The following is a 25,849-nucleotide window of genomic DNA, read 5'->3' as shown; positions in this document are numbered from 1 at the left end:
AAATGCAAATCAAGAAACAAGTTGCAGATGCTCAAAATAGACTCAATGCTAGAGTATGGGCTCAGGTATTTTACGAGGAGGTAATGGAGGTCCAGGATTTGAATTTCGAAATTGGTGCGGTGGGGGTGTCGGAGTCGGTAGCGAGTCCTCTTGTTCGTCGTTATTAGAGTCGTTTGTTCGTTCGTGATGCTCATCAATATTTCCGTCAGCCACAATCCCTTTCGAAAACCCAGAGTCTAAACTTTCGTCCGTAGAACTCGTGTCCAACGAAGTACTAATCCTTCTAGATGCCGGCCGAGGCGGGCTGGGCTGTGGCGAAGCATTTGTGCTGAGCTCTTGAGATGCCCGCTTTGTTCGGATATTTTCGTCTTTAGTCGCAATGCTCTTCAACGCCTCAGATGCCGACCCTTTAGCCGGAGATGTTGAAGATTCAGGGCCAGGTAGTTCGGTGACATTGAGAGTACTTGAAGGTGAAGGCTGTGAAGGTTCGACAGGTGCACGAGAAACTGCGGTGGGTGTTGATCGAGGAGGTAACGGAGGAGGAACTCGAGATGTCATCGAGGGTGGAGGTGCCGCAGGAGCATTCAATCCTGTTGCCCTTGGCGCACTCGACTCACTGTCAACGAATGGATTATTCGGATCAATGGGATGAGCAGAAGACCCTGGCCTGGACGGCGTCGATGACGGACTCCCCGTTACCGTTCCTCCCGGCGACTTCCAGAATCTCGTATACATACTCTGAATGGTCGGATTCTGCGGTAGTTTTATTTTGCTTCCAGCTCCCTCCTTATCTTTCGTGTGTGGGGTTGAAGGAGGAGCCTCGGACGCAACATATCCCATGGACAGAACGTCCCCACGGTGACTCGGATGAATACCAGGAATAGTCATTGACATGGCCTGTGGCTGTCTGTGAATCGGGGACGTGGGCTTGATCTCTTCATCTTCGTCTACATTTATGGGCGATGCAGAGGGAGCTGAGGTCGACGGAACAGGTATCGACTTATCGGAAGCCTCAGAACCTACCCTCAAAATCGCTTCTTGATCGCTCGCAGACGACTGCTTCGAGGAGGGCTGGGGTAGACCTAAGCCGGGGGCACTAATCACCCTCGCTCTCGTCTTTCCACCGTCCGGTATAGGAATAGGACTTGAACTCGATGACGTGGTCCTGTCGTATACGCCCAAAAATCGCCGTTCGCTTGCGCCAGTGTCCCTCTCCTCCTCTGCTTCCTTTCTCTCTTTCTCCCTTCGCTCCGCAACGGCTGCCCGTACTTCAGCGTAGCTTGCTCTAGCCCTTTGCGCCATAGATCCATTCGGATCGAACATAGCTCTGGTGGCGCCGATTACACCATGATCAGGCTGATCTTCGTTGCCCGATGTATCTCCACTGGACCCCTCCCTATCCTTAGAGCTGTCTTTCCTTAGCCCGGCCCAATTCATACCCCATTTTTTCATGGCCTCCTTGGCCGTGTTGCTCAGCGCCTGTTTATCCGTAGCCCGGGATTTGAGCTGTGATAAAAACCCTGTTGGGCTCGCCGGCGACGATGGGAGATTGCTGCTCATTTTCGACGACGAAGCTTCCGCATTTCGGGACGAAGCCGCGCTTAACGCACTGCCGTCTGTATACGCGCCTGAGCCATCCGAGGACACTGACAAACCCTTCTCGTGGAATGACTGGCGTGAACGTGGCCGCGAAATCGCCGACTGGTGGACAGGCGCAGGAGCCTCTAAATCGCTACTATCCTGAGTGTTCGCACGCGTACTGTGCCTCGAATGCGAACGTTCTTGACGGGTGCCATTGGTGGAGGCTGAATCGGTAGTTCGACCACGATCACCATCGACCGCGTCAGGAAGCTGAGAAGGGAGCAAGGCACTGAAGTCGTCATTTCGTATGCCAGAGAACCACGTTCGCCGGCGACCATTGATAGAACCATTGCCCATGGCGTCCTCGGGCATATCACTGGGTAAGGTAGTAGGCACAGACTGGACGCTGGTCACTTCTGGAGGTACTGGAGTCGCCAGGTTAGATTCGTCCTTCGTCAACGAACCATCGAGATCGGTGGTGGCTGGTGCCGAAGCTGTTGATAACATCTCGACAGAAGCTGGATCCCGATTCAGCAACAGCGACGCAGGAACTTCATGACGTGACGCGTCGGACCATATTCCGCCACGGTGTTCATAGGGTGAACTCTCGAAGAATGCGATGTCATCCATGTTAGGCATAACCACAGACTCTTGTATCTACCCCAGAGTTAGAATAGATTGCGGAGAGTTATTCGTGGAACTCACAATTTCCTTGAGACGCGCTTCGATAGTACTGAGAATCATCGTCCAGGTAATTTGTCTGTCGCTGACAATAGGCTCTACGGATATGACCATCCGCGGCGTTTGTGTAAACGCGTACCAAATGCGATTACTCGGAGGTCGCTTGACTTTGACAAGTAGATTGCCCTCCATCTCTTTCACAACAGCAGCCAACACAAGCTTGACGTTGTACGGCTTGAAGCGGGCTCCGAGATTAATGGTGGCCGTAGCTTCCACAGTAATCCGTATCTCTCCTTTGAATTGGAGATGGACTTCAAGCGCAGCGTCGCCCTCTTTGGTCAGCTCTTTGAGCATGGGCTTGCTCAGCGTAGGGGGACGATTGCCAACGCTAACCTCTTTGACGACGACGTCAGTGAGGAATCCAGGTCGTTTGACTTTGGATAGTTTCTTCATAAGCCGACCAATGATATACGCCTCGAGGTGGTGAGTGCGGTAGAAACTGAAGAATATCCGGCCTATTAGCGCGTTGAGCCAACGCATAGGAATGACGTCTGGCTGTTCGTCCAGCGTCGTAACAAGATGTTGCATATCCGCAGCAGAGAAGATAGACTGAAGAGGTGCGAGAGTGGGGGCTTGCGCTGGCTGTTCAGAGGCGTGAATCAAGGCGAAGTACCAGTCTTCCATCTCGACGTTCGTGCGCACGAAGATAAACCATGGGTCTTTCGAAACTGCTGAAGCCGAATCACTGGATTTGTCCTTCTCCTTCTCCTTCTCCTTCTCCTTCTCCGTATCCACCGGTTTATCTCCTTCAACGAGGGTCGAGCGCGAATCGTCGAGATTTTCACCAGCATTTCCGCCCTCCGCGCTGGTTGGAGTTGATGGATTTGACGCGCCCTTCTCCACTGGCGGCCCTCGTGCCCGCAGACATATTGCATTCCGTTTAGCGAAGAGCTCACCGTCCAACTGTCCCTCCGGATACACAATCACCTCAAACCCACTCAGCTCCACCGCTACCTCGCACTCTGTCATCGCCTCATCCTCGTAGAGATACAGCACCTTCCCCTTCAGCACAACATACCACATATCCTTCGGCCGCGAGCGTTTTGGGTCCTTCGACCTCGCATCGAGGAACGAGCGGACAAGGGTGACATAGGACCCCTCGAAGGGCGATTCTTCGAACGTTCGCCGCATGGTGAGCCAGCCTTTACGCGTGCGCGGGATGTCGTTGACGTCAGAGAGACCTGCGGAGCGGGCAGCATCAGCGTCGTTGGGCGTCGGTGCGTCCTCGGTGTCATTTCCATCGCGTTCGAGGTGCGCACGAGCCTGCTTGCTTGGATCTGGGTCCCCTACGGGAACCGATGTATAGATGGTGAAGAACACCAATGCAGCAAGGACCAGTGGGATAAACGTGAGCCCGCCGAGAACATAAGCATAGACCAAGGCCTTGAACGACATGCGAGCAACCACGAGTGAGCCTCTAGTTGGGAATGGTGAAGGTGAAAGAGTGACTGGAGCGAGAAATACTGTTAGTGGCCAAAAAGCAAGTGCGAGCGAAAGCGGAGCAAGTTCAGACACGTCTCGAGGAGAGTGGCACGTGATTGACATAACTCTTCCCAGACGCCACAAAATGATTCAGATCAGAGTCAAATGCAATAGATTGGCCTATGCTACGGAAGTATACAATGCTAATGGCGGATATATGATAAGAATATGCAAGACTGGAATCCACTGCTGGGCCCTAGATGCGAGAGATATGATGCGAGGTAGTGGTACACATCGACGGTCGCCGTCAATTTGAGTTTGTCGAGCGTAACGGTCGCCTACAGGGCTTGTTCTTGACTGTTACAGCACGAGAGTACATGCCCTTTTTTGCTTGTTCCTCCAAATCCGGGAGGAGCGCTTGCCAATGGCCGTCTTGCCATTTCCATTTGCTAACCAAAGGTAGCATGTAGGGAGAAGGCGCCATAGGTGGGAAGGTTGCATTGAATGCTGGATGGGCAGGGACGGTTAACTTCAGCCCATGAGCGTGGTCTTGGTATGGCACATGGCCGTCAGTCATCAGTGGTTCGGGTGGGCAGGGGGTTATGATAATGGTGGGCGCGCTCGGATGAGTGCTTGGGATGATGAGAGGTAGACAGCGATCCTGATTTTTTTAAAAATCCAATGAGATAGCTAGAATGACAAATCCAAGCTGTTACTGACTGTGTTTGACGAACGTCTGCGTTTCCGTCGTGGTTTTTCGGGAAATTTATCTGACTCGGCGGGCGGTTTGAGATGAGATGGAGAAACCGGGAGATGTGATGTAGCTATTGAAGGCTTCTGCGAAAAAAAATCATGAGACACGCAGTCGACGTCGCAATGAACTAACAGCTCACCGTGCAGCGACCGTCATGCACATTGTCTTCCTCGTCGCGGTCATATCCAACCTGGGACAGTACTTCTGCAATCCGGTCGATATCCTCCATCAGGATTCCTTGAATCCCTCTGTACACCGGGCTTATTGCTTGCCCACACATTCCGGCAACTCGCCACCACGAAGATGTATCTGGGACGGGCATCAACCCCCGCAGATACTGCACATCGACGACCTGCGTGCAATGGGTGAGTCACGTCCTCGTACCGCCAGAAATGCAATAGCACACACCATAGCCTCGTCCTCTGGCACCGACTTCATTTCCTCATCTGGGACATATGTCCGAGTTCCGTCCAGCGTCAGCACAACACTCTTCAGACGCGCCAACATGTCTGTAGCTCGCGGCAGGTGGCACCGGCGAGCGGGCGGCGGCAGCGATCTTGCTACTAAGGGGGTCGGAAAATGGTGAGGGGAAAGGGGAAGATGTGGGGAAATTGAAATTGCAGGTTAACGCATTAGCTTTGCAGGGGGCGGGGCCCGGCGGGGCTCCTTCCCGGCAATTGGGGTAACCGAGCCGTATACCTTCTGTCAGGGGTCTCAGGGGCTCCCAACATTGCCTCGCCTATTCATCTTAGTACCCCATCTAGCGCGGGCACTTACAAGCACTTGGTTACGCCGGTATGCACAAAGGCCGCACGCATCTCCACCATTCCGCCGAAAATCCTTGATGTTTGGATCGGCGTAGCCTCGAATTTCCGATATGCAGCGAGGTCAGTAATACTGAGTCCCAGCTTATTGGTTTCGTTTACTACTCATTCTTGCTACGAAGTCTATCAAGAACCCATGTGCACCAGATGGATTGGAAGTGTCAAAATGCCGAAGAATGTTGAGCGCTTGAGCTTCTTAAGCTTTATCGCAATCATAAATCTCATTCCTGATCATGAGTTGTCAGAGTTGATAGCGACGCGTACGGCCTGAATAGCCCATCGGTCTTCTGAGTTGACTTCAGAATTCAATCATCCGAGCACTCCTGTTTGGACGAGATCTTGGTTAACTATATTTTCGGGCGCCTCATCAGCCGGGCAGTCAAAACGAAGACTGATCTGTTTCACACTCACTAGACCAACACTACTTAGCGAAGTTGCCCGGCGTTCGAACGATGTATTGGTGGATGGACGTTTCATCTATATTCGTTCCATAGAACGCTCTGGTAGCACGCGCGAGACACGGCTTTGTAGATCACTAGCATCTGTTGTCCTCAACTGCAATACGGCTCCTAGAATCCTTCGACGTTCCTGACCAATCGCAAGTTACTGCACCTATCAGCGCCCTGGACTCTCGGCGACACAGATGAGAACTCCGAAAGTCCAGCTTCGCCGCCTACGGATTCCCAAGTATCAGGGCCTTCATTTCATCAACATGTCCGATGTCCTCGTAATGCTACCGTTGTATGAACGTACACCTTTACTGCATATCGTCACGTTTGGATCGCGCTGCGACGTTTCTTTGGGGCTTCGTCTCAGGTAAAACTAGGGCTGTTTGAGACTCGTGTATCACTTCAAAGTGCGACAATAAGCGAGCGTCAGTGTCGGGGCACGCAGTGTGGATTTGTGAGGTAAAACTTAACATGTTCTGCCTCGAGTGGAAGTAAATTAGACGACGATCGCAGGGAGGTTCTGACCGTGGGAACAAATGTCATATGTGTTTGATACGAGCAAGGGATTGGCCCTGTTCTAACTCTTTTCTCAACCACCTCCTCCTCCTCGCCTGGCCTTCTCTGTATCCACCAAATTCGCACTCTTTGCTTTGAATTCAGCTGCCCTACCTTTATCCTCATTTTAAACATCATATTTGCTGTCTCGCATCCACTTCCATTATCGCGCAGCGACTTTTTACATCAAGTTCCTTAGCCACCACATCCTTCGCTTTCGTATCGAGCAAGAGCAATGGCCACTTCTCTCGCAGGGCTTTCTGCTTCCGTTACACGCATCCTGTCGTTGACCGGCTTCCCCAAGGAACTGAAGACAAAAGATATACAGACAGCATTCTCGGACTGGGAGGGCGTGAATGGCGGCTTCAAAATCAAGTGGAAGGACGACACGAGCCTGTACATTGTCTTCCAAGACGCTACTGTCGGTGAGCTCCAAATTGCGCCCAAAAAGGCCCGTAGGTGACCGTGCTTTGTATTTACAGCGAAAAAGGCATATCTGCATACGCTCGCCTTTCCTCCTTCGACCCTTACATCACCCACTGGAACGGCAGTCATCCGGCCATATGATGGACCCGATGCGCAGACCGTTATCCAGACGGTGAACTCGCGCGGACATAATTCAAATCCCTCGCGCAGCCACACAGCGCGCGCCGCTTCTATATCCGTCCTACCGAACGCTCGTGGTTTAAACCAACCCCACAATGTCCGGACTCATAACATCAACGCTTCGCAATATGTTACCATCGCGGAACATAGTACCGCCAATGGTCGCGAACCATCGCCGACGCTTCCATCACTCCCATCACAACCGACCCTCAATTCATTGATCAGCTCTTCGCTAGGCGACGGCGTCACGCTGGGGTCTAACTCTCTCCCTAGTGATCCTGCGATTGTCGCGTCTAGCATGCATTCGTCGGAAAGCGCGCCCAGGATTGGTGATCCTGGAAAAAGGATGTTGGGTGCGGCGCTGGGCGTACGGCACCCTGCTCTCGGTCCCCGTGTCCTTAGCACTGGCGGACGTGACAGCCCCCAAGCCATGAACCACATTCAGAGGGCGATGGAGAGCCTGGTTGTTGCTGAGTAAAGCTGGGGTGTGTTCTGGTCTGCAGTGTTTTCCTTTCTCCTTTGTGGATGTCGTCGTCTCCTTGTACTGTGCCATATTGTTCTACCACCTTTTCTCCCTTTCACGCGAATATACAGAGTAACGGAGGGCTTTATTTCCTTCTCCCGCTTCCCTTCTCCCCACCACCAACCGCCATTACAACATTCTTTACATATCCACCTCGGTGTAACTTACCTAAAGCTAAATAGCCGTTAAGAATATTCGTCTCTTTAACTCTGTCCTGATAGCCAGTCTTTGCCGAGCATCAAGAGCCTTGGGTTGATGTATGTGCATGGGTACGTTCCTTGTTGATGTTGGCCTCAAGTTGGTACTGCATTGATATCCATATATATATGCTTCACCAGGGCCCTGGTGAGTGCCTCTCCACATGCTCCCCAGATCCCGACTTAATCTGATTGACAAGATTCTCCTTGTTTACCTTTCTTTCGTAAGATACCTATGTAGCGGCGCGGTATCAGCGAAGCATGGGAAGATTCCGATGATTTGGGCTGTTCTTAATTATGCTCGGATCTCCCTGTGGAGGACGCCTCAAATGCAGCACCAAAGGAAGAAGGAAGTTACAAAGCACACGCACACGCTCACATCGCCGCCACCTTCACTCAGGATTCAGGAAGGTTCTCTGGCAATTGAACCTCGTGTCGATTCAATGGGAGTAAGGAATGCGCCCGTGGGGTCCCACCGTCTCCGCAACGGCCAGTGAGTACGGCGATTGCCTTGAGTTTACCTCTAGATGTTCCGATATTCACTCAATTTCCGACTAATACAGGAATGCGTGGCAGGCGCATGAGTATCTTGAGACATCTTGAGACATCTCTAGAAACTGCTGCGGGTAAACAGAAGTACAAGCAAATGGTGTACCTGGAGCCGGGACCTATTCCTGTTGTCAGGCAATCGAACGTCAGATGGCAAGCCGCACACAGCATCTTTCTCCAACTTTCTGCATTCGGCTTGCTGCTATTTTGATCTCCCAGTTCCCAAGACCAAGACCCAGCCCCAGCGGAGTCTGCGATTGGACACGATTTTGAATTTACGCCGTGAAATCTTCCAGAACCAAACCCTTTGTGTGTATATCCACAGCTCCATCAACGACGCTCAGAGCTTCATGAACAAAGGAGAGGTGATATCATCATACTGCTTGTTGCTGATCAACCTGATCTGATGTACGCCCTTTCACCGAACAAGGAAACACGTGTGCCCACACTTGGAGGCACCCATACGAGAGATCGCGTCTGGTACGGTACCTTGAAGCCAAAGGCGAACCAAGCGGTCGTTATGAGGCTCATCTTTACGACACATATGCTTTATGACCGTGCATGCGGCCTGGGATATGGAGATGGAAACGGGGGCACTACAACAATCGGGTGTGTGAATATGGCATACATCATTCACCCTGTGGAATGACTGTCTTTCAAGAATAAGGCCGTCCCTTCTTCACGCTAGAGGCCGTTGATTGACTTATGCTGGCATACTGCTTGGGTCCATGCATTCCTGATTTTCCTGATATGGTATAATCTAATGGCAAATGTCCGGGGGTAAGAATACCAAGGCGGACCCAGCTGGTATGATTTTAGATCAATAATGCTGTAAGGGCGCCGAAAGCTAACACTCCTCGCTTCTTAGGCTCGTAGTTCCTATGTTATCGCTGCCGCAGTGACATCGCCCATATTCGTGCGGCGTTCCTGATCTCCATTGTGCTGCTGACCATTCTTATCGTGTATGAATATCGGCTAGATGTGACGCCACAGTGGCGAGAAACTCAAAATCGGAATTCGACGGCGATGCTCAGCGTAAAAAAGACTCCACAGTCGTCCCCTGCACGAACATTTATAAGACCTTCGTATGTCCAGCATGATACTTCTTTTCTCCCGTCGGCTCTCGCTCCCTTTGTTACCCCTTGGAACCCATCGCATGACGTTCTCAAGCCATAACTGTTGATCACCATCTGCATCACCATTTATATCCCAACCTAAGCCCACACCTCCGGCCATTTCTCGTTTTACATTCTCCGCATGATTTCCAATCGCAGTCTCACGACATCGTATAATAACACCACGCCGCGAGTTGCTGTCGAGCGCAACCACCCAGAACCCAAACACCTGTCGAATCTGCCACCGAGCTCAACAATGAAGCCCTCCCACTACGAGACGCATACTCATTCATCATACCAATATTATCCCTCGGAATACCAATGTTGCCAGGATTACCATGACGCGGTATCCGCCAACCCCCAAATCCATTCGTGCATGTATTCGACGTACCACGCCGCACCGTGTTTCACTGCCTCCACGTCACATACAGGGACGTTTACGTCCCCGTCCGCCAGTTTTGCAGCTTCAACAGGGGGGCAATGTAATAGCCGCGATCCTTACAACAATAACTGGGATACATCGATGCACGATGCTGTTTCACCGCACGTCCTACCGCAGAGATGCTCGGTGTCACCCGCCGAATCAAGTGATAGTGATCTTTCATGTATGGCGCAGGATGAACAGCAGCCCTCCTCCGCCACCGATATCACGTACCGGACCTTCATCACATACATGCCACCATCATCGGCTGACTCAAATGATGTCCCGATGTCAGACCCATTTTCTCGACAGCAATATCCTTCCCACAACCTTCATCATCATGTCAGCGCCGCTTCACACTCACTAGCCAATTCAACAATATCTTCATCACGCCTTGATTATGATTCATCTATTGGCTCCGCTCTATCGCATCAACCTATACCTGAGACACCTCCGGCCCTCGCATTCAAAGAACCCATCACTCTTCATCATCCCCGTCCAAGACGACTTTTCCTCAATCGTCTTCTGACCGAGACGATTCCCTTTGATGAGGAGCCGGTAATACAATCGTGCAAGGCCCCAGAAGGTGTTCAGAAGCAACCATTGTCTCCGAATTCCCTTCTGTGTCAGCCGGCTCCTCCATCTGTCATGTTTCCTCCCGGTGCAGGAGTCAGTGGCAGTTGTCTCCCTGATATCGCCTTCCAGGATTCGACTTCTTGTTCTAATTTCCCCTACGATCGTAACGAACTTGCCCAGAATGCCGTAGTTTGTACGTGTGGCTGTATGGGTTCCTATTACATGACGCACTAGTTTGTAGCATATATCACTCACGTACACCATCGATTGATGTCTGATTTGTACTTGTATTATACAACTTGGATAGAAGAGGTAATTACAAAAGGCGAACAGTAGCTAATACAAGAGGATGTTTGTATCCAAAAGAATCAAGGGCTATCAACTCTGGATGATAATGATGATGATGAATGAATGAAGCCTTACTGGGCCGGTGTCGTGGGTGCTACGATCTTGGATCAAGCAAGCCTCGCAGGCGGTAACGGGTAACGCGAAGTAACAGAAGGGGCGGACGCAATGGGGTGACTAACGGGGACGGACGATTTCGCGATAACCTGGTCATGTGGAGAAGTTGGATGGCTCGTTGACTAATGAAGGCTCAGATTACTGAGAGTAGCGGGATAAAGGTTTCAGGCCGGAGAAACGTGTAGCGCGAAGGCAAATCTGAGTGTTGATGGAAGACCTGCTTCGAAGTAGGACCGAGGTTGCGGAGAGTGGTGGCCAATGCGGATTCAGAATGTGATAAACAAGATTCGCCTATAAGCCTCCGCCGGCGGACGCCGTCCTATGCCTGGATGGCCTCATGTCTGCTAGCTTCCATGAAGCACGAGAGGTCTCCAGAAAGGGGGCCATAGAAGGGACAAATGACTCGACGGCGGAAGAACCATCCTTATTAATCACGTTTCGTAAGGTTGACTGTGAGCGAGGCCGCATATATGCACGAAGTGAAACTGCGGAGGCAGAATTTAGTTGCGCATGTTCACAAGATGGGGTTTTCGGTCCAGAAGAAAGGGCTTGCTGCCCAGTTGGTATCCTTGGCCGAACAGTCTTTGCGGAGTTCGCAGAGGGGTCTTGAACCGTTTGAGGAAGCATCGTTGACACCGGTTGTGTAAGGTTGGGGACGTCTGTGGTGGAGGCGTCCTGATTAATCACTGGGGCATCAGATACCGTGGATAACGAAGAGGTCTGAAAGGAGGAATCCTGAAAAAGCGAGCACATTGAAGGGAAATCATGATCCGTGGTCGAAGAGATAAATGCGTCTGAGCCCAATTCGATGGAAAGTGCACCTGGCGACTTCTGAGGAGAAGCAAATAGACGAGAGAAATAGAGCTGTTCGCGGTCCTCCATGAATGACCGGTACGACCCAACGCTTTCGGCAGCCTTAGTGTCACAACCAATATTATCATTGATCAGGTCGTAGATTCCGAGTCGGCCAGCGCGAGGACTTTCGAAAATATCCGCATGGACCGGGTCACAGACCGGAGTGTCGAAGTTATAAACCGAGGATTCGGAGGCGTCGTCGAGGTATGCAAAGTCCAGATGGTTGAGTTTCTCCTCGTCGAAGAGGTCTTCTCCGTCAGCTTCAAGCTGGTTGATCGGAGATTGTTCTAAATCCGTATCGAGGTCTTCCGGCTCTGACTTGAAAGCATCCTTCACCTCAGGCGTGGGTTCGCGATAGAATACAGGCTGAGGAGGGCTATCAGGGTAGGCAAGGTCCGGAAGGATCTCAGGCGACTCTTCAAGCTTTGGCACAATGGCTGGTGTATTTCGCTTTCGCTTCTTAGGCTTGTTCTGCTGCATCGGATAGGTCTTTCCGCCATGTGTAGGTGGCTTTCTGTGTTCCACCAGGGCTGTTGATTCGGACGAAATATCGGTTGAAGAATAAAATATAGGCTGCATATATATGGGTTAGACATCATTAAAGCTGAGCAACCAGTTATTTGAGATGATGATGTACCTGGGGTTTGGGTTTACTTAGCATCGCCCTTCGGCGAGACAAGTTGCGATGCTTGTCTTCCTTCGCGACACGCATACCTATGGTCACTATAATGAGCGTACTGCAGTAGTATGGGGTCATCGGCATGGGCACCTCTGCTGTGAAAGTAGTCGTAGATGTGTCGTCTGTCTACCTTATACCTTTCTTGGAGTTCTTTCCGAATCTCGAACGGAGGCATTCGAGAGCCTTGAGCAATAAGAACTTCCATATCTTGGACTAGATTGGGATCTAGCCGACATGCCAGGCGTTCTGGGTCGACTCTTCTACTTTTCATGGGCCCGCTATTGCCGCCAGGACTAAATTCATCAGAGAGGGTTCGCTTGAGGGTTCGGGTCCGCGTGGAGCTTAGCTGTATTTCGGAGAAGGGATCGCGTTTCTGATCTGCAGAAAAGGCGTCGGCCGTCATGCTTTCATCCTCTGAGTACATCGTTGGGAACTGTCGGGAAAAAGAACCGCTGAAGGAGGAAGTAAGTTGAGATGGTGGCCGTACGTCCGCAAAGATCATCGCGCTGCCAAACTGGGAAGACCCTGCGCTTACATGATCTTCCCACGCAACGCGATCAGGTTCCCTCACTTCAGTTTCAGTCTTCGACACAGCGACAAAAACTCGACCTTCGAGATGGATAACGAACTCATGCGAGTATGGCAGCTCATCAGCGAGCTCAGCGATCAACTTGCGGCTAACCAGAAGATAACGAGCGATCTATTGTCTCAGGCCGGCAACTTGAAGGTCAGTATATTCACTATTTATCCGACATCCAACCCTTCGACGAACACAGAGTAGAGTCAAGCATCCGACACAGCGTCGGGTTTCACATTGAGAAGGTTCAATACGGATATTTCTAAAGGTGCGGCTATTACTCTTAGCGTAATGTTACGAGCTCATTTGCTCCAGAGGTCTTTGAGTCTGAGCTAGAGCGGATGAACGCCCAGATCATAATTGAAAACAGAACGCTACTGCAAGAAAACAAACAGTTGAGCCTTCTACTCAAAGAATACGAAAAGACGATGGAGATTATTATGTCGAAATTCCGGAATCACGCAGTGAGTACCGCGTCTCTTTTCAGGGAACGTGTCCTTACCCGAAAGTAGCTTGCAGCCCAGCAGCACGAGCTCACCTTAACGAGACATTATGAAGCCCTGATAATTGCACGCGAGACCCAATCCATGACCTCCGACCTCACTTCATCAGCTAACCTTGCGCGGTCATTTCGTCGGCTGTCCCATCACTTACGAAACCTACTTCGTTCCATGGCTGGCGAACCTCCGGACTCGGACCCACTTGCCGAGGACCCGGACTATGAAGGGGATGTCGATATGGTCCAGATAGAAGAATTGGAGAGTCTGGTGGATTCCCTAGACCAACGAGAGGGCGGCGCAGACTGGGCAATCGAGCGAGAATGCGAGATTGAACGACTGCAACTGGAGAATGAGCAGCTGCGCAAAATGCTGGGGATAGACGAAGAAAACATGGCAGCGAACGGCGTGAGGGTAGACCAAGAACAAATCGACAACATGAGGCGACATTCTACGCTTCTTTCGAATTCCCGGCGTGTTGCGGCGCCTCCACCCGACAATGGACCTCTGTGGGAGGCAACCGGTGGGAATGGGGAGATGAATGGGGTGCAAAGGACGCCCATGCATGGGGCCATGGATATGCCACCCGGTTCACGAATGAGTATGCCGGCGCGGCGACACGCAATATTTGGCGCTGGTAGAGGACGAGGAGTGTCTCTCGGAGTCGGACCTCCACCACCTGGCTCCTCGACTACTAATCTCTGGAATAACCAGCCATCGTCTCCGTCTCCATTATTAGATCGTTCTTGGCAACCTCAAGTCGGACCCACCCACGATCTCAACCGATAGGCAGCCTTCTGTGGTGTCGTGGCGTTTCGGTGTGGTATACCCTTTTGTAGCGTTATCGTCATGTGTGCCAATATGTGCCATCCTCGACGGCCTATTCTGATTTATTTATGACCAGTATTCTCACTCGTCCCTTGTATCCAGTCGTTCTCCCAATCCCGTGATGAACGCTCAGACACCATCTGGCTTCTATTCCCTCCAAGGCCGTGCGTGTTTCCACCATTTCAAATCTATTACCCTACTCGCAGTGTTATCCATTCGTCGACGATAGTCGTTGAACGGCTCTCTCCGCCATCCACGATAAGATGTGTCCATCGGCGCCAATCTTATCATAATCACTAGTCAATACCATTCTTTGTGTCGTCATTCCTCTCCTGCCTTCCACCAACATGTCTGACCCGAATCAAGAACCGCAGCAGAACTCCAGGCTATCCCCTCAACCCGCCGTGATGTCTACTCTCCAGAGACTAACTTCATTTAGTAGATCCAAGAAGCCTGCACTTGTCTTTCCTCCTCCATCATGGGGTTTAGATGATGAGGCTTCTCATGACGAGAGTTCTTCCGCCACAAAAGTGAACACTACTTCGTCCGCAGCTGATGGCGATGCTGCACCTCCTCCAGAGTCTGCGAACCTCGCTCAAACAATTCGTAACCTCATCGATTCCCTTCCATCGGTTTCTCTCTCGTCACGAGGAGTTGATACGCCCGTCAATACGGAGGTGGATCCCAAAGGACCCCCGGTTCCAGATGGTGTAGATAAGAAACTGATGGCTTGGCTATCTTCAGAAGCGGTGATGAATGGATATATGACTGGAAAGGACTCGGTGTTTGGTGCCCTTGATCGCTTGAAACACCCTTTACGCAAGGGCGATACACCGAAGGGCGAACCTTCGCGCAAGGATGAAGATCCATCTGAACAACTTGGGACAGAAGGCATCATGATGTACACACCACTTGTGCCGACGAACGAATCGCATGTAGTACTCGCAGAGGAGGAAGAGGAGTTGGAGTATATTGATCCGGAGGAGTTAGAGAGACAACTCGCTCAGAAGAAAAAGGAGCAGGAGACGGCATCGGCCTCGGGTGGAACCAAGCCCGGCAGCAAGTTACATTTCTGGTCGTTTGGGCGAGAGAAGAAGTCCGAGGTTCCACAGGCTCAGAACATCGATACTGCTGGACCAAGCCAGTTTCAACCAGAAGTCAAGCCCAAACACATATGGGTTCCCTCCGAGACTGATATATCCGTCCAAGTTATGTGGTGGGGCTATCGAATGTGGGTGCAATAATCCATGTCAGCAAGTAGATTTTCACAAGGACTTCAGATATCTGCCTCCACCGGTTATCCGGACGCTGGACAGCGGGAGCATCGCAGCTACCAAACGCGCTGCCATGATCACGGCTGCTTTGAAGTGGATGCTTGACAAAATTCCTCAGATGCTGGTTCCTCCTACATTTCGACCTGCCCTAGCGCTGTTTAAACGATTGGCACCGTTTGCGGGCTACATCGGAGTGTTTATAGCCTGGAGCTGGAAGTCCATCAAGGCAAATGACAAGGGTTAGCATCGATGTCAATGCTGATTAACTGCCGTAGTTGACATGCCCCCAGGTGGTGGCGTTACGTTGACCGCAACTTGGTTACTGACAGTGGCGCTCATACCGTCCTCATGGGAGGTCACTTCTGAACGTTTCCTTGCGCCAGTACCAGATAGTACACCGACGTCGTCGGCCAGTAAAGATGGAAAGAAATAATGTCTGTATATCGTTACGTAATTATACTTTACGATCACCACCTCACGGCGTACTAACGGCGCAAGTCCTTCTCACTCTGTACCACTTGGGGCATTTTTGTTGAACATTTTTACCCTTCACCTGTCTAGCTGTCTATTTCTTTGTAACCACCCATGAAACACAACTCAGGGCTCGGAAGCAGAATGTAAACGCGCAAATGGCCAGTGTCTTGATGTAACAATCTACACGTCAATACTGGCGGACGAATCAAGGAACTAACGTCTTGCTTTAGAGAACAAGGTCGGCGTCCATGTTGGCTTGCATGTCCCGATATCTCATAACTGCGTTACAGATAATACACTTGAGGCATACATGACCTTCTCCGTTCAAGTTGTAGGCCTTACTTACAGCAATGATGATGTTGCACCCTCTGCGCTGCAGAGCTAGTGGTTCCCATGACGCGCCGGCACCGCGCATGATCTGCTGGCAACTATAATATATCAGTTCAAGTGCCCAGTGGGCAGACTAGAGTCCCTGTCGCGCGACGTTGTGCATTCTAGCCGTCCGTTTGACTCTACGCGCTCCCAGCAATGTCTGAGGACGCTCTTCACTCAAGCGCGCCCCATAGGTCGAACGGCTTGCAGTTCAAGGAATACAGTACGTTTATCTTTCTCTCTTCATGCTCCCAGGCTTATATCTCAACTGCACGCATTGTAATAGTGGCGCCAGCCCCTCCCAATATCCAGGAAGTCCCAGACTTTGACGACCCTAATATCGACCCAGACGGTGCATTTCTAGGGGAACTTGGTGAGTGTAGAATTGAAGTTCCAGCCAAGTTTATGCATCTGAACCATTTCCAGAGGAAGACTCACCTTACCCAGAGGTTCGGTCAGCAGTGTCTAACGTAGATGACACAAGCATTCCCGTTTCGACTTTCCGTGCATGGCTTATTGGCAAGCGGAATAACACAAACAACGACGATCTATGACTAACATCTCAGCGTAGGCATGGTATGGGCCATAATCATCCCAGTACGTTCAATTATTGAGAATTTCTACCATCTTACCCATCCTCGTCATAGGGCCTCAATCAATTCTTCTACTTCCGATATCCTTCAGTAACAATTGGCGGAGTGAGTTTCCCCGTGGTACACTTGTTCGAATCTAACCCCAGGCCCGGCAAGATTGTTGCGCAACTTCTGTCGTTCCCAGTAGGACGGGCATGGGCTGCGATCATGCCCAATGTGCGCATCCTTGGCGTGTCATTAAATCCAGGACCTTTCACAATAAAGGAGCATGTGCGTATGTCTGTTTACTGTGTAGACATCGTGACTGACTGGCAGCAGGTCCTGATTACAATAATGGCTTCGTACGACTTCAGCACCGCTTCACTGATTCACTAAACGCTGACATATATATGAGGCAGTGTCGGTGCTAGCTCTGGTTCGTGGCATTGACCTTTACATCCTCGACCTTCTCACTGACGACACTATCATCAGCGTATGCGGTACGTATGAATAACAAGTGTTACTTCATCATACCTAACGCCCATATAGACCGACATAGTAGCCGTACAAAGAGTATACTATAAGCAAGTATACAACTTCTCATGTGTGTACGCCATAGTTGCAATGCACGGTAAACCCACTGAGACCCTATAGATCAATGGATGTTGACCATGTCGACACAATTGATCGGCTTTTCTATCGGGGGTGTCGGAAGAAGATTCCTCGTCCAACCACCGTCGATGAGTGAGTCGTCTGTCTCTCGAACCTTCCATGCTTGCTGAAGTTCATCGTAGTCTGGCCCTCCAACCTTGTCACATGTACTTTATTCAACACACTTCATTCCCAAGTATATGCCGGGGTGGGATCGCGCGGCGGTCTGAGTCGAGAGAGATTCTTCTTTTACTGTTTCATTGCATCCGCGTGTTGGTGTAAGTGCTTCATCACCGCCGAGTGTGAATCTAGCACTAACTCCTCATCCCCTAGATATCGTCCCTGGCTACCTCTTTCAAGCTCTTAGTGTCTTCACATGGGTACGTCTAATTGGCATCCAGATGAGTTTTGTGCTAAAACTGACATGTACAAAGGCTTGCTGGATAGCACCAAATAATGTCGTAAGTCCTCTTGGTACCTTTGTTTTGAATGAGTAACGCATGGATCGCGGACAAGGTCGTAAATCAATTATTTGGGTGCGTGTATATCTGTTTCCTAGCTCGGCGGAACTGTGTACTAAATCGCTCGGTGCAACAGCTACCAACATGGCATGGTGGGTCTCTCGTAACTCTTATCTTCTAAAGAAGCTGATCCCGAGATTAGGGGATGAGGCATGTATACATCGTTCGGCATTCTTCCGCCTTGAGTGCTGAGCTCAGACATAGCTTGATAACTTTCGATTGGGCCCAAATATCCTACATCGGCAGTCCGTGAGTGGGATCTGATTTACCGTACGCCGCCGCTAATATATGGACCAAAGGCTTGCTACTCCTTGTTGGTATCTGGATCTTTTGCGCGCTTCTATATCTCATCGAATCTAACTAGGGTGGGCCGAAGCTAACGTGGCGGCTGGGTTTGTGGTGTTCTTCTGTGCGCTTGAAGCTTGCCTCGTTGCGTCTACCAATAACTGATGTTTGCTGCAGGGATACTGACGCCGGTCCTCTACGTGAGTGTCCCGTACGCCGATGCTTCTTTGTCTCTTAATCACCGTCAACATGAAGTACAAGAATGTCTGGGAAGCGCATTATCTTCCGTATGTTACTCCGAATTTGCTCTGCATTCCCAGCAACCTAAAGTGAACGGCATGTAGAATATCCTCTCGTGGATCATATGATAACACTGGCAAGACGTACAACGTCACTCGGATCATCAATGAAGACGCGTCGTTGAATGTCACTGAGTATATACGATATAGTCCTATCTTCCTGTCGTAAGCTCTCTTCTGCGCACAGCCCTTTTGCTCCACTAATATCAGCGTCAATCTAGAACGACATTCGCCGTGTCCTATGGCCTATCCTTCGCTTCTATCACCGCTACACTCACGCATGCTCTTCTCTACTATCGGAAGCAAATATGGACACAGGCTCGAAAGTCGATGAGCGAGCAAGCCGATATCCATGCAAGGTTGATGTCCAGATACGCGCAAGTACCCGATTGGTGGTACCTCGTTATATTTTGTGCGCACATTGCTTCCGATATGCACTTCTCAGAGAGTGTCGAACCTAATCTTCTTCCCGTGTAGTGGTCATGTTTGCTTTTGGGGTTATCTGCATCAAAGTTTGGGAGGTTGACCTTCCTGTCTGGGGACTTGTACTCGCTCTTGCAGTCGGTAAGCTTGATGCGTCCTGGATGCGCCTCAGATGGAGCTTATTTATCCTTCAAGCGTTCTTCTACATCATACCCATAGGGATGATTCAAGCTATCACGAATCAGCAAGTGGGGCTGAAGTAGGTATCCTCATGCATATGTGAATGCTTGAGAACTTCATTCATGAACCCATATTGCGAATAGTGTAATCGCAGAGCTCATCGTTGGGTACCTACTCCCGGGAAAACCCATCGCCATGATGATGTTTAAAACCTACGGGTACATCACCATGTCACAGGGTGAGCTCGTTGTTCTATTACTTCATTCCTCCGAGAATTAATGGACACGGCCCATGTAGCCCTAACATTCACATCCGACTTTAAGCTCGGACACTATATGAAAATTCCTCCGCGGTCGATGTTCTTCGCTCAGGTTCTTTGCGCTATGATTGCTGGCACCGTGCAACTGGGTGTCCAAGCGTGGATGTTTACAAATATTCCGTGCGTATCAACGAACATGACATCGGGATACACGGAAACGTACTAATTCCCGTGGTGTTGAAGGGGCATTTGTACGCCCGATCAGAAAAATAAGTTTGTACCCTTCTCATCAATGGTGCCTGTGGATGTACCTGATAGTCAACCTTCCACAGTTTTATCTGTCCGAATACCGAGGTCTTTGGAACAGCGTCAATTGGTAAGGTGCTATTTGTCTGTACGTAGTAGGCTTGTCTGAACATGTTGTCTAGTCTGGGGTGTCATTGGACCTGCACGTCAATTCTCCAAAGGACAGACATATTAGTCAGTTTGTCGTTAACTCCCCTTTAAGTTCTTGCTGACCGCTTGCTCCTTCTGCCGGTTATAACACACCATTAAACACACCATGCAGTGGTGGGTGATCATCGACATTTCGCAGTTTCGGACGTGTGCTAATATGCCGTAATCTGGGCAGCTCTGACATTTTTCTTCCTTCTTGGAGCTGTTTGCCCTATTATCGCATGGATCCTTACGCGAAGGTTCCCAGAGAGTTGGATAAGATATCTCAAGTGCGTCTGCCTTTCTATGTCCCAGTTTCTTTAGTAACGGTCTTTTGCACTTCGCCTCATCCATCGCAGCTTCCCGTAAGGCATCCTTCTCCGCAGCCTTTCCTCTACTTACGCTAGGCACAGTGTCATTTTCTCTGGAACAGGGTCGATACCGCCAGCTAACGCGGTAAACTATGTCACATGGAGCATCGTCGGGTTTATCTTTCAATATGTTATTCGACGGAGACATTTCTCATGGTGGACCAAATATAATTGTATGTCTGCCTCATCAAAAAAAGGATTAGTTATTCTGACCTTGTTGCTTCAGATGTACTATCGGCCGCTCTCGATTCTGGCGTAGCCATTGCTACGGTATTTATATTTTTCTGGTCCGCTCCCTTTCCTCGTAGCCGCATCGCATTAGGTCTAATTCCTGACGTGCAATTTAGTCTGCAATACCCCGCCAACGGGACAATAGGCAAACATACCGTTCAAGCATGGTGGGGAAACACCGTCCATAAGCATACTGCAGACGCGCAGGGGACACCACTAAGGTCTGTCGGCGTTGGGAGGACGTTTGGACCGGGACAGTGGAAGTGAGCTTGGTGCGTCCCCGTGGTTGTATCGGGCTGCTGCTGTAACGTGATGGATGGAGTCCCTTCGAGTTCTGCGAGTTATATACCCTAAGGCCGGATAAAGTAGTTAACTGTATCTTTGCGTAATGGATAATATCTCTCAGCTGTAGCACTAGATATTCTATCTTTATACATATGCCGGAAGCTCTCTAGTCTATATACAGCACGGGAGCTTAATGAGTATGTGCCCGCCTAGCTCAATCGGATAGAGCGTCAGACTCTTAGCGAGTGTTGTCATATAGGCGATCTGAAGGCTGCGAGTTCGACCCTCGCGGTGGGCTAGAATACATTTTTATCCTCAGTACGAGTGTAGGCTCGAAACCAGCGTTCCACGACTGCGCTCTACAAAATATTCCCGTCCCCGACGCCATCGTACGTATCACACATGCTAACCGCCCTTAGGACACTGGAGATGAGTCCGCTACGAGCGGTACACAACTAGTGAAAAGAAGCCTCTCAAATCAATTTTATGTGCGGTTGAATGGTACCAGAAATACTAGGGCATTCTCTCTACTGCATATAATACTAATATAAAAACAAAATTGACAGCAAAGGAGCACAATATAAACGTACGACTCAGCAGAAAAGTCGGAGTAAACATAATAGGAGGTAAGTAGGCGGGCAAGGTCAGGTACAGTTTGCAATGATATATACGATGGTGCATATATGATGGCGTTGGGAGGTAGCCAAAAGTAATTTCAGTTGCTCATAATCTGCAAAGGTGTATCCTGAATAGCATGGCCGACGGCAAGTGGTGTAAGTCAGTGAGCCTTTAGTTGCGTTTCTGTGATTGCTGTCCAGGGTCAGTTGGTGACTGAAATGAAAGAACGAGTGGACAGCAACGTACAAGATACGCCATTAATTGCTGATAAGTTTGTCCGCCGGGTGGTGTGCCGTTAGCTTGCGAGGGAGGTGGTGGTCCGCCCATCATCGAATGCTGGGGAGGTGGCATTCCATAGGGCGACGGTGCTGACTGCTGAGAGTTAGCTTGCTGTTGCTGTTGCTGTTGGTTTTGAATTTGAGTTTGCAGTAGTGCTAGGATATTAGGTATCGCGGCAGGCGACGGACCGCCTGGTGGAGGTGTGTTAATAGAAGGCGGTGGCGCATATGGATTAGGAGGGCCTGCGCCAGGATAAGCAGAGGGAGGAGGGTTATAGTAGCTCGAAGGAGGAGGTCCTGACATTCCAGGAGGTCCAAGAGGAGGGGGAAGACCAGCGGAGGGAGGTGGGGCGGGTTGTTTAAGTGCCTCCAGCAACCGCTGCACTTTGCGTGTTTGTTCTAGACGATCATCTGGCGCGGCAGCAGGAGCCGGTGCGGTGGGTGGAGGTTGGTGATATATCGCAGGAGGAGGAGGACCGGACGGGCCGCCGCCACCGTACCCGCCGCCTGGAGGGCCCGAGTTGTACCCTCCTTGGTGGTTGTCGTATCGATCATTGAAGCCTCCTCCTCCTCCACGCCCTCGTCCCCCGCGAGCTCCATAATCGTCATCTCCCCAACGGCCTCTCCCCCCTCCTGGCCCGCCTCCACCACCACCTCTATCTCGATCCCTACCAAAGCTATCTCGACGATCATCATAATCATCGTAACCACCAGGGCCGGGACCAGGGCCTCCTCCTCCACCACCACGGCCGCGTCCGCGACCCCTACCTCGGCCCCGACCGCGGTGTCCTCCCCGGGGACCATCTTCCCAGTCGCCTCCGCCTCGCCCACCGTCGTAATTATTTCTACCGCCCAGTGCTCAGTTGCGACAAGAACCAACGACACAAATTTACATACCGGTGTCCACCGCCGCCTCCGGACGGACCTACGGCATCGTTGGAGGCGTCCCAAGCAAACACTATATCCATAACGCCGTCCTGTAGACCCTGATGTCGAAGGCGATCGAACGCCTCCTCGCAAGCCTAATACAAACAGGCCATGAGAAGATAGTCGCTTTGCGGTGAGCGGAGCTACGCACCCTAGTATCATAGAATTCGACATAACGAGAACTGGAGGGATTATGAAAAAAGGATTGAAAACGGACAATAAATTATTAAAGCGTACTCAGTAAGATCGCCAACGGGCGTGACGGATTTGACATCGCCAAACTGTTGAAACTTACGGCGTACTTCGTTGTCGTCGATTGGCTGTCCTGAGGGAGAATTTCTCAAAGAGACCTGTAGCATTCCCTGAAATTGCTTGAGAAGATTATACATCAGCCCATAGCATCTATTTCCGGGGAACAATGGCGCATACTTGGTTCTTTTCCTTGTCACCCTTCGCATCATCACGCGGCAGGGAATAATGGACATCAATCTAGCGCAGAAAATGAAGAACAATGGGTTCGCGAAACGCTTAAAGGGCGCTGGGCTGGAACGTACAGGTCGCCCACTGATCTCGGACCCTTGCAATCTCTCCCGGGCTCGTTCTGCTGCACGTAGGTCAAACTGCGATGTACCACTTTCAACACTTTCGGCCAGACATTACGACTCCGATGGACTCACGTAGGTGACAAAAACCATGCCTCTCGTTGAAATAAGGTCAAAAAAGGTTTTGATTTCTCCATGTTCTTCAAACTGACGGCGCACATCGTCACTATTAGTTTCGTACTGTAGACACATATCAGTTGATGACCTTCACGCTTAGAAGCCCCACGAAGTGCAGCGCATCTCAAACAACACTGAGACTTGCCTTGATGTTACGAATAAACAATGTTCTGCACGGCCGCTCTCTCTGGATACGTTCTTCAATGATGGAATCGTGAACCTCACCCCCCCTCTCCTTGCGAATGGGGCGTCGAGGCCGATCTCCATAGGCGTCATCTTCAAAGCCGGGACCTGGACCTTCTGACACAGATGGAACGGAAATATGAGAGGCTGATTCAAGGGATGTATACACAGAAGATAAGGGAGGATGGTCCTGCGGGGCGTCTAAAGCTTTTGGCACGCGGCAGCGGCAGAGGCATGTTGAATGTGACGAAGAAGGGGAAGGGATAGAGCCTCAACATTTCAAAGTGATCTGACTCCAGGACGAGGGTTCACCACACGAGCTGAACTGTTGTAATGATCTCATCTCGCGAAACCATATGATGAAACGTTTCGCGGGAAACCTCCGCGTGCCTCAACTGGGAAGCTAGAAGATCCCCACTGCCACTAAAAGGACTGCACTGGTGTAGCAAATCTTAGAGTTTCAAGCGCACCTTCATATTGGCCATATGTCTGATTGAAATCGGGGCCACTAGGGTAGTTAGAATTCTGGCTGTTCCCGTTGCCGTAACTGTTGGAGTAGAACGAGTCTTGCGAGCCTCCTTCGTAACTACCATAAGTGCCTACGTCGCCTTGAGGAGGGGGCTGGTCATAAGCGTTGGCGCTGTTGAAATTTCCGTCATAATTTCCACCACCGCCGGGGCCGTACCCGCCCCCTCCTCCTCGACCACGCCCGAAGCCTCTTCCGCGGTGGGCGCCACCGCCTCTGTCTTGGAATCGGTGAGATCTATCAGGACCACCACTAGGGGAGCCCCCCCGTCGATTCATGGGAGCCTCATATGCTCCGCCGCCGTATGGATGGTGTCGATTCATGGTGCTTAGTCAATGTGCTGATGATGTGCAACCTTAGAGTTTCGCGAGAGTCGGGGTGCTGAATCGCAATAGAACGCCGGCAAACTGGTAGCCAAATATTGACGGACAGAACGGGAATGTCGATTTCTGCTGCACACACTTGACTTAATGCAGCTTTTGTGGGAGGTGATGATGGTAGGAAGCAAGGAGGAATCGGAGTGGGCTGAGTGAAAAATGCATGCTCCTGTCATCGGTCGTGGGAATAATTGCCCATAAGGAATCGTCGTGCATAGCTCCGCCTCGAGCCAGCCCACCAGTTACAACTCTACCACCATCATGTCCAAACAGTTGCAATTCAAGCTGGTCCTCCTCGGTATGTATTCCATCTCAAAGAACTCCATGAATTACTGGCGAACTCTGTGCACACAGGCGAATCAGCCGTCGGAAAGTCAAGGTTAGTGATGCACAGTCGCCCTAGCAGCACCTTAGCTGAGCGACTGCAGTCTGGTTCTGAGGTTCGTTAAGGACCAGTTTGATGACTACAGAGAGAGCACGATTGGCGGTGAGTGCAGAAACAGTAGCCTATGGTGCAGTGTACTCATTGGAGCCCCCCCTTCACAGCCGCATTCCTGACCCAAACAGTGACGCTGGAGGACCAAACCACCGTCAAGTTCGAGATATGGTAAGAATGCACCCCGATGATTCCGTTCTTCGACTTCACTTCTTTGATAAGGGACACCGCCGGGCAAGAACGATATAAGGTGAGTTTCGTATATACCCTTACGCAATCACTCATGACTCAATGTGGCTATCCTCCAGTCCTTGGTAAAGCCGCTTGCTCGTCTGAGACACCCCCTCCATTGAACCGCAAAATCTTCTCTCCCTTAGGCTCCAATGTACTACCGAAACGCTAACTGCGCCGTTGTTGTCTACGATATCACACAATCGGCCTCGCTCGAGAAGGCTAGAACATGGATACGAGAACTCCAGCGTCAGGCAGACCCTTCGATAGTCATTGCTCTTTGCGGCAACAAATCCGACTTGGCTGCTCGACGACAGGTCACGGAGGAGGAAGCGAAGAAGTACGCTGAGGAGGAAGGACTCATGTGGGCTGAGACTAGTGCCAAGACGGGAGAAGGTGTTACGGAAATCTTCACTGCAATCGGTATTTCCCATCATGACTTTCACTGCCCGTATCGAAATTGATTGGGTGTCTGTCTCTGCAGCCAAGAAGCTCCCGCTTACTGCGGCACCCGCCTCGCGGACAGGAGCTGCTCGTCCTGGTGCTTCAAGAGCCGGTGTCGACCTCAACAAACAGGCTGCCCCAGGGCCTAACGAACCTTGCAACTGTTGAGCCCGCGTTAGCATTCCGTAGCGAAAGGTGTTCGCCTACGTTAATATCCCCCATCTTGGAATGCGTTCTTCACTTCGCTTGTAGTTAGTAGTATTCTGT

The 25,849-nt window shown here is 50.8% G+C and overlaps 10 protein-coding genes and 1 non-coding gene across 11 annotated transcripts; 7 read left to right on the top strand and 4 right to left on the bottom strand.

Annotated features, from left to right (window-relative positions):
- Positions 1-48: 48 nt before the first annotated feature.
- On the bottom strand, positions 49-5,005 carry PC9H_003156 (uncharacterized protein; the record flags this gene model as incomplete). The annotated part of the gene is made up of 6 exons (XM_036772750.1): positions 49-2,238; positions 2,287-3,770; positions 4,087-4,405; positions 4,465-4,581; positions 4,638-4,850; positions 4,907-5,005. 6 exons carry the CDS (start codon positions 5,003-5,005, stop codon positions 49-51), a joined length of 4,422 nt encoding a protein of 1,473 aa, XP_036634223.1.
- A 1,556-nt stretch (positions 5,006-6,561) lies between these two features.
- Positions 6,562-7,410, top strand: PC9H_003155 (uncharacterized protein; the record flags this gene model as incomplete). The annotated part of the gene is made up of 2 exons (XM_036772749.1): positions 6,562-6,751; positions 6,809-7,410. The coding sequence occupies 2 exons, from the start codon at positions 6,562-6,564 to the stop codon at positions 7,408-7,410; spliced, it is 792 nt and encodes a 263-aa protein (XP_036634222.1).
- A 2,048-nt stretch (positions 7,411-9,458) lies between these two features.
- On the top strand, positions 9,459-10,547 carry PC9H_003154 (uncharacterized protein; the record flags this gene model as incomplete). Its single annotated transcript, XM_036772748.1, has 1 exon — positions 9,459-10,547. The coding sequence occupies one exon, from the start codon at positions 9,459-9,461 to the stop codon at positions 10,545-10,547; it is 1,089 nt and encodes a 362-aa protein (XP_036634221.1).
- Positions 10,548-11,066: 519 nt separating this feature from the next.
- On the bottom strand, positions 11,067-12,733 carry PC9H_003153 (uncharacterized protein; the record flags this gene model as incomplete). The annotated part of the gene is made up of 3 exons (XM_036772747.1): positions 11,067-12,203; positions 12,268-12,344; positions 12,400-12,733. The coding sequence occupies 3 exons, from the start codon at positions 12,731-12,733 to the stop codon at positions 11,067-11,069; spliced, it is 1,548 nt and encodes a 515-aa protein (XP_036634220.1).
- A 192-nt stretch (positions 12,734-12,925) lies between these two features.
- Positions 12,926-14,172, top strand: PC9H_003152 (uncharacterized protein; the record flags this gene model as incomplete). Its single annotated transcript, XM_036772746.1, has 4 exons — positions 12,926-13,036; positions 13,091-13,154; positions 13,202-13,350; positions 13,399-14,172. 4 exons carry the CDS (start codon positions 12,926-12,928, stop codon positions 14,170-14,172), a joined length of 1,098 nt encoding a protein of 365 aa, XP_036634219.1.
- Positions 14,173-14,558: 386 nt separating this feature from the next.
- On the top strand, positions 14,559-15,918 carry PC9H_003151 (uncharacterized protein; the record flags this gene model as incomplete). The annotated part of the gene is made up of 3 exons (XM_036772745.1): positions 14,559-15,442; positions 15,492-15,724; positions 15,776-15,918. The coding sequence occupies 3 exons, from the start codon at positions 14,559-14,561 to the stop codon at positions 15,916-15,918; spliced, it is 1,260 nt and encodes a 419-aa protein (XP_036634218.1).
- A 569-nt stretch (positions 15,919-16,487) lies between these two features.
- Positions 16,488-20,002, top strand: PC9H_003150 (uncharacterized protein; the record flags this gene model as incomplete). Its single annotated transcript, XM_036772744.1, has 23 exons — positions 16,488-16,554; positions 16,618-16,704; positions 16,903-16,928; positions 16,979-17,029; positions 17,081-17,242; positions 17,453-17,507; positions 17,558-17,647; positions 17,698-17,832; positions 17,888-17,934; positions 17,989-18,015; positions 18,071-18,096; positions 18,262-18,320; positions 18,538-18,560; positions 18,616-18,647; positions 18,705-18,824; positions 18,881-19,071; positions 19,137-19,223; positions 19,278-19,341; positions 19,406-19,500; positions 19,560-19,701; positions 19,765-19,794; positions 19,854-19,897; positions 19,950-20,002. 23 exons carry the CDS (start codon positions 16,488-16,490, stop codon positions 20,000-20,002), a joined length of 1,713 nt encoding a protein of 570 aa, XP_036634217.1.
- A 1,044-nt stretch (positions 20,003-21,046) lies between these two features.
- On the top strand, positions 21,047-21,141 carry PC9H_003149. Its single transcript has one exon. It is a non-coding gene; the product is annotated as a tRNA-Lys (tRNA).
- Positions 21,142-21,632: 491 nt separating this feature from the next.
- On the bottom strand, positions 21,633-23,361 carry PC9H_003148 (uncharacterized protein; the record flags this gene model as incomplete). The annotated part of the gene is made up of 8 exons (XM_036772743.1): positions 21,633-21,653; positions 21,708-22,584; positions 22,637-22,761; positions 22,818-22,848; positions 22,904-23,028; positions 23,096-23,155; positions 23,221-23,286; positions 23,344-23,361. The coding sequence occupies 8 exons, from the start codon at positions 23,359-23,361 to the stop codon at positions 21,633-21,635; spliced, it is 1,323 nt and encodes a 440-aa protein (XP_036634216.1).
- A 630-nt stretch (positions 23,362-23,991) lies between these two features.
- PC9H_003147 (uncharacterized protein) lies at positions 23,992-24,417 on the bottom strand (the record flags this gene model as incomplete). Its single annotated transcript, XM_036772742.1, has 1 exon — positions 23,992-24,417. One exon carries the CDS (start codon positions 24,415-24,417, stop codon positions 23,992-23,994), a length of 426 nt encoding a protein of 141 aa, XP_036634215.1.
- A 315-nt stretch (positions 24,418-24,732) lies between these two features.
- Positions 24,733-25,750, top strand: YPT52 (GTP-binding protein of the rab/ypt; the record flags this gene model as incomplete). Its single annotated transcript, XM_036772741.1, has 7 exons — positions 24,733-24,769; positions 24,826-24,850; positions 24,900-24,958; positions 25,018-25,078; positions 25,130-25,157; positions 25,285-25,561; positions 25,623-25,750. 7 exons carry the CDS (start codon positions 24,733-24,735, stop codon positions 25,748-25,750), a joined length of 615 nt encoding a protein of 204 aa, XP_036634214.1.
- Positions 25,751-25,849: the final 99 nt, after the last annotated feature.

Source organism: Pleurotus ostreatus (genome assembly GCF_014466165.1).
Source record: "Pleurotus ostreatus strain PC9 chromosome Unknown scaffold_2, whole genome shotgun sequence".
Taxonomy (NCBI): Eukaryota; Fungi; Basidiomycota; class Agaricomycetes; order Agaricales; family Pleurotaceae; genus Pleurotus; species Pleurotus ostreatus.
The sequence above is the reverse complement of the archived record's forward strand: the minus strand, read 5'-3'. Positions and strand labels throughout refer to the sequence as shown.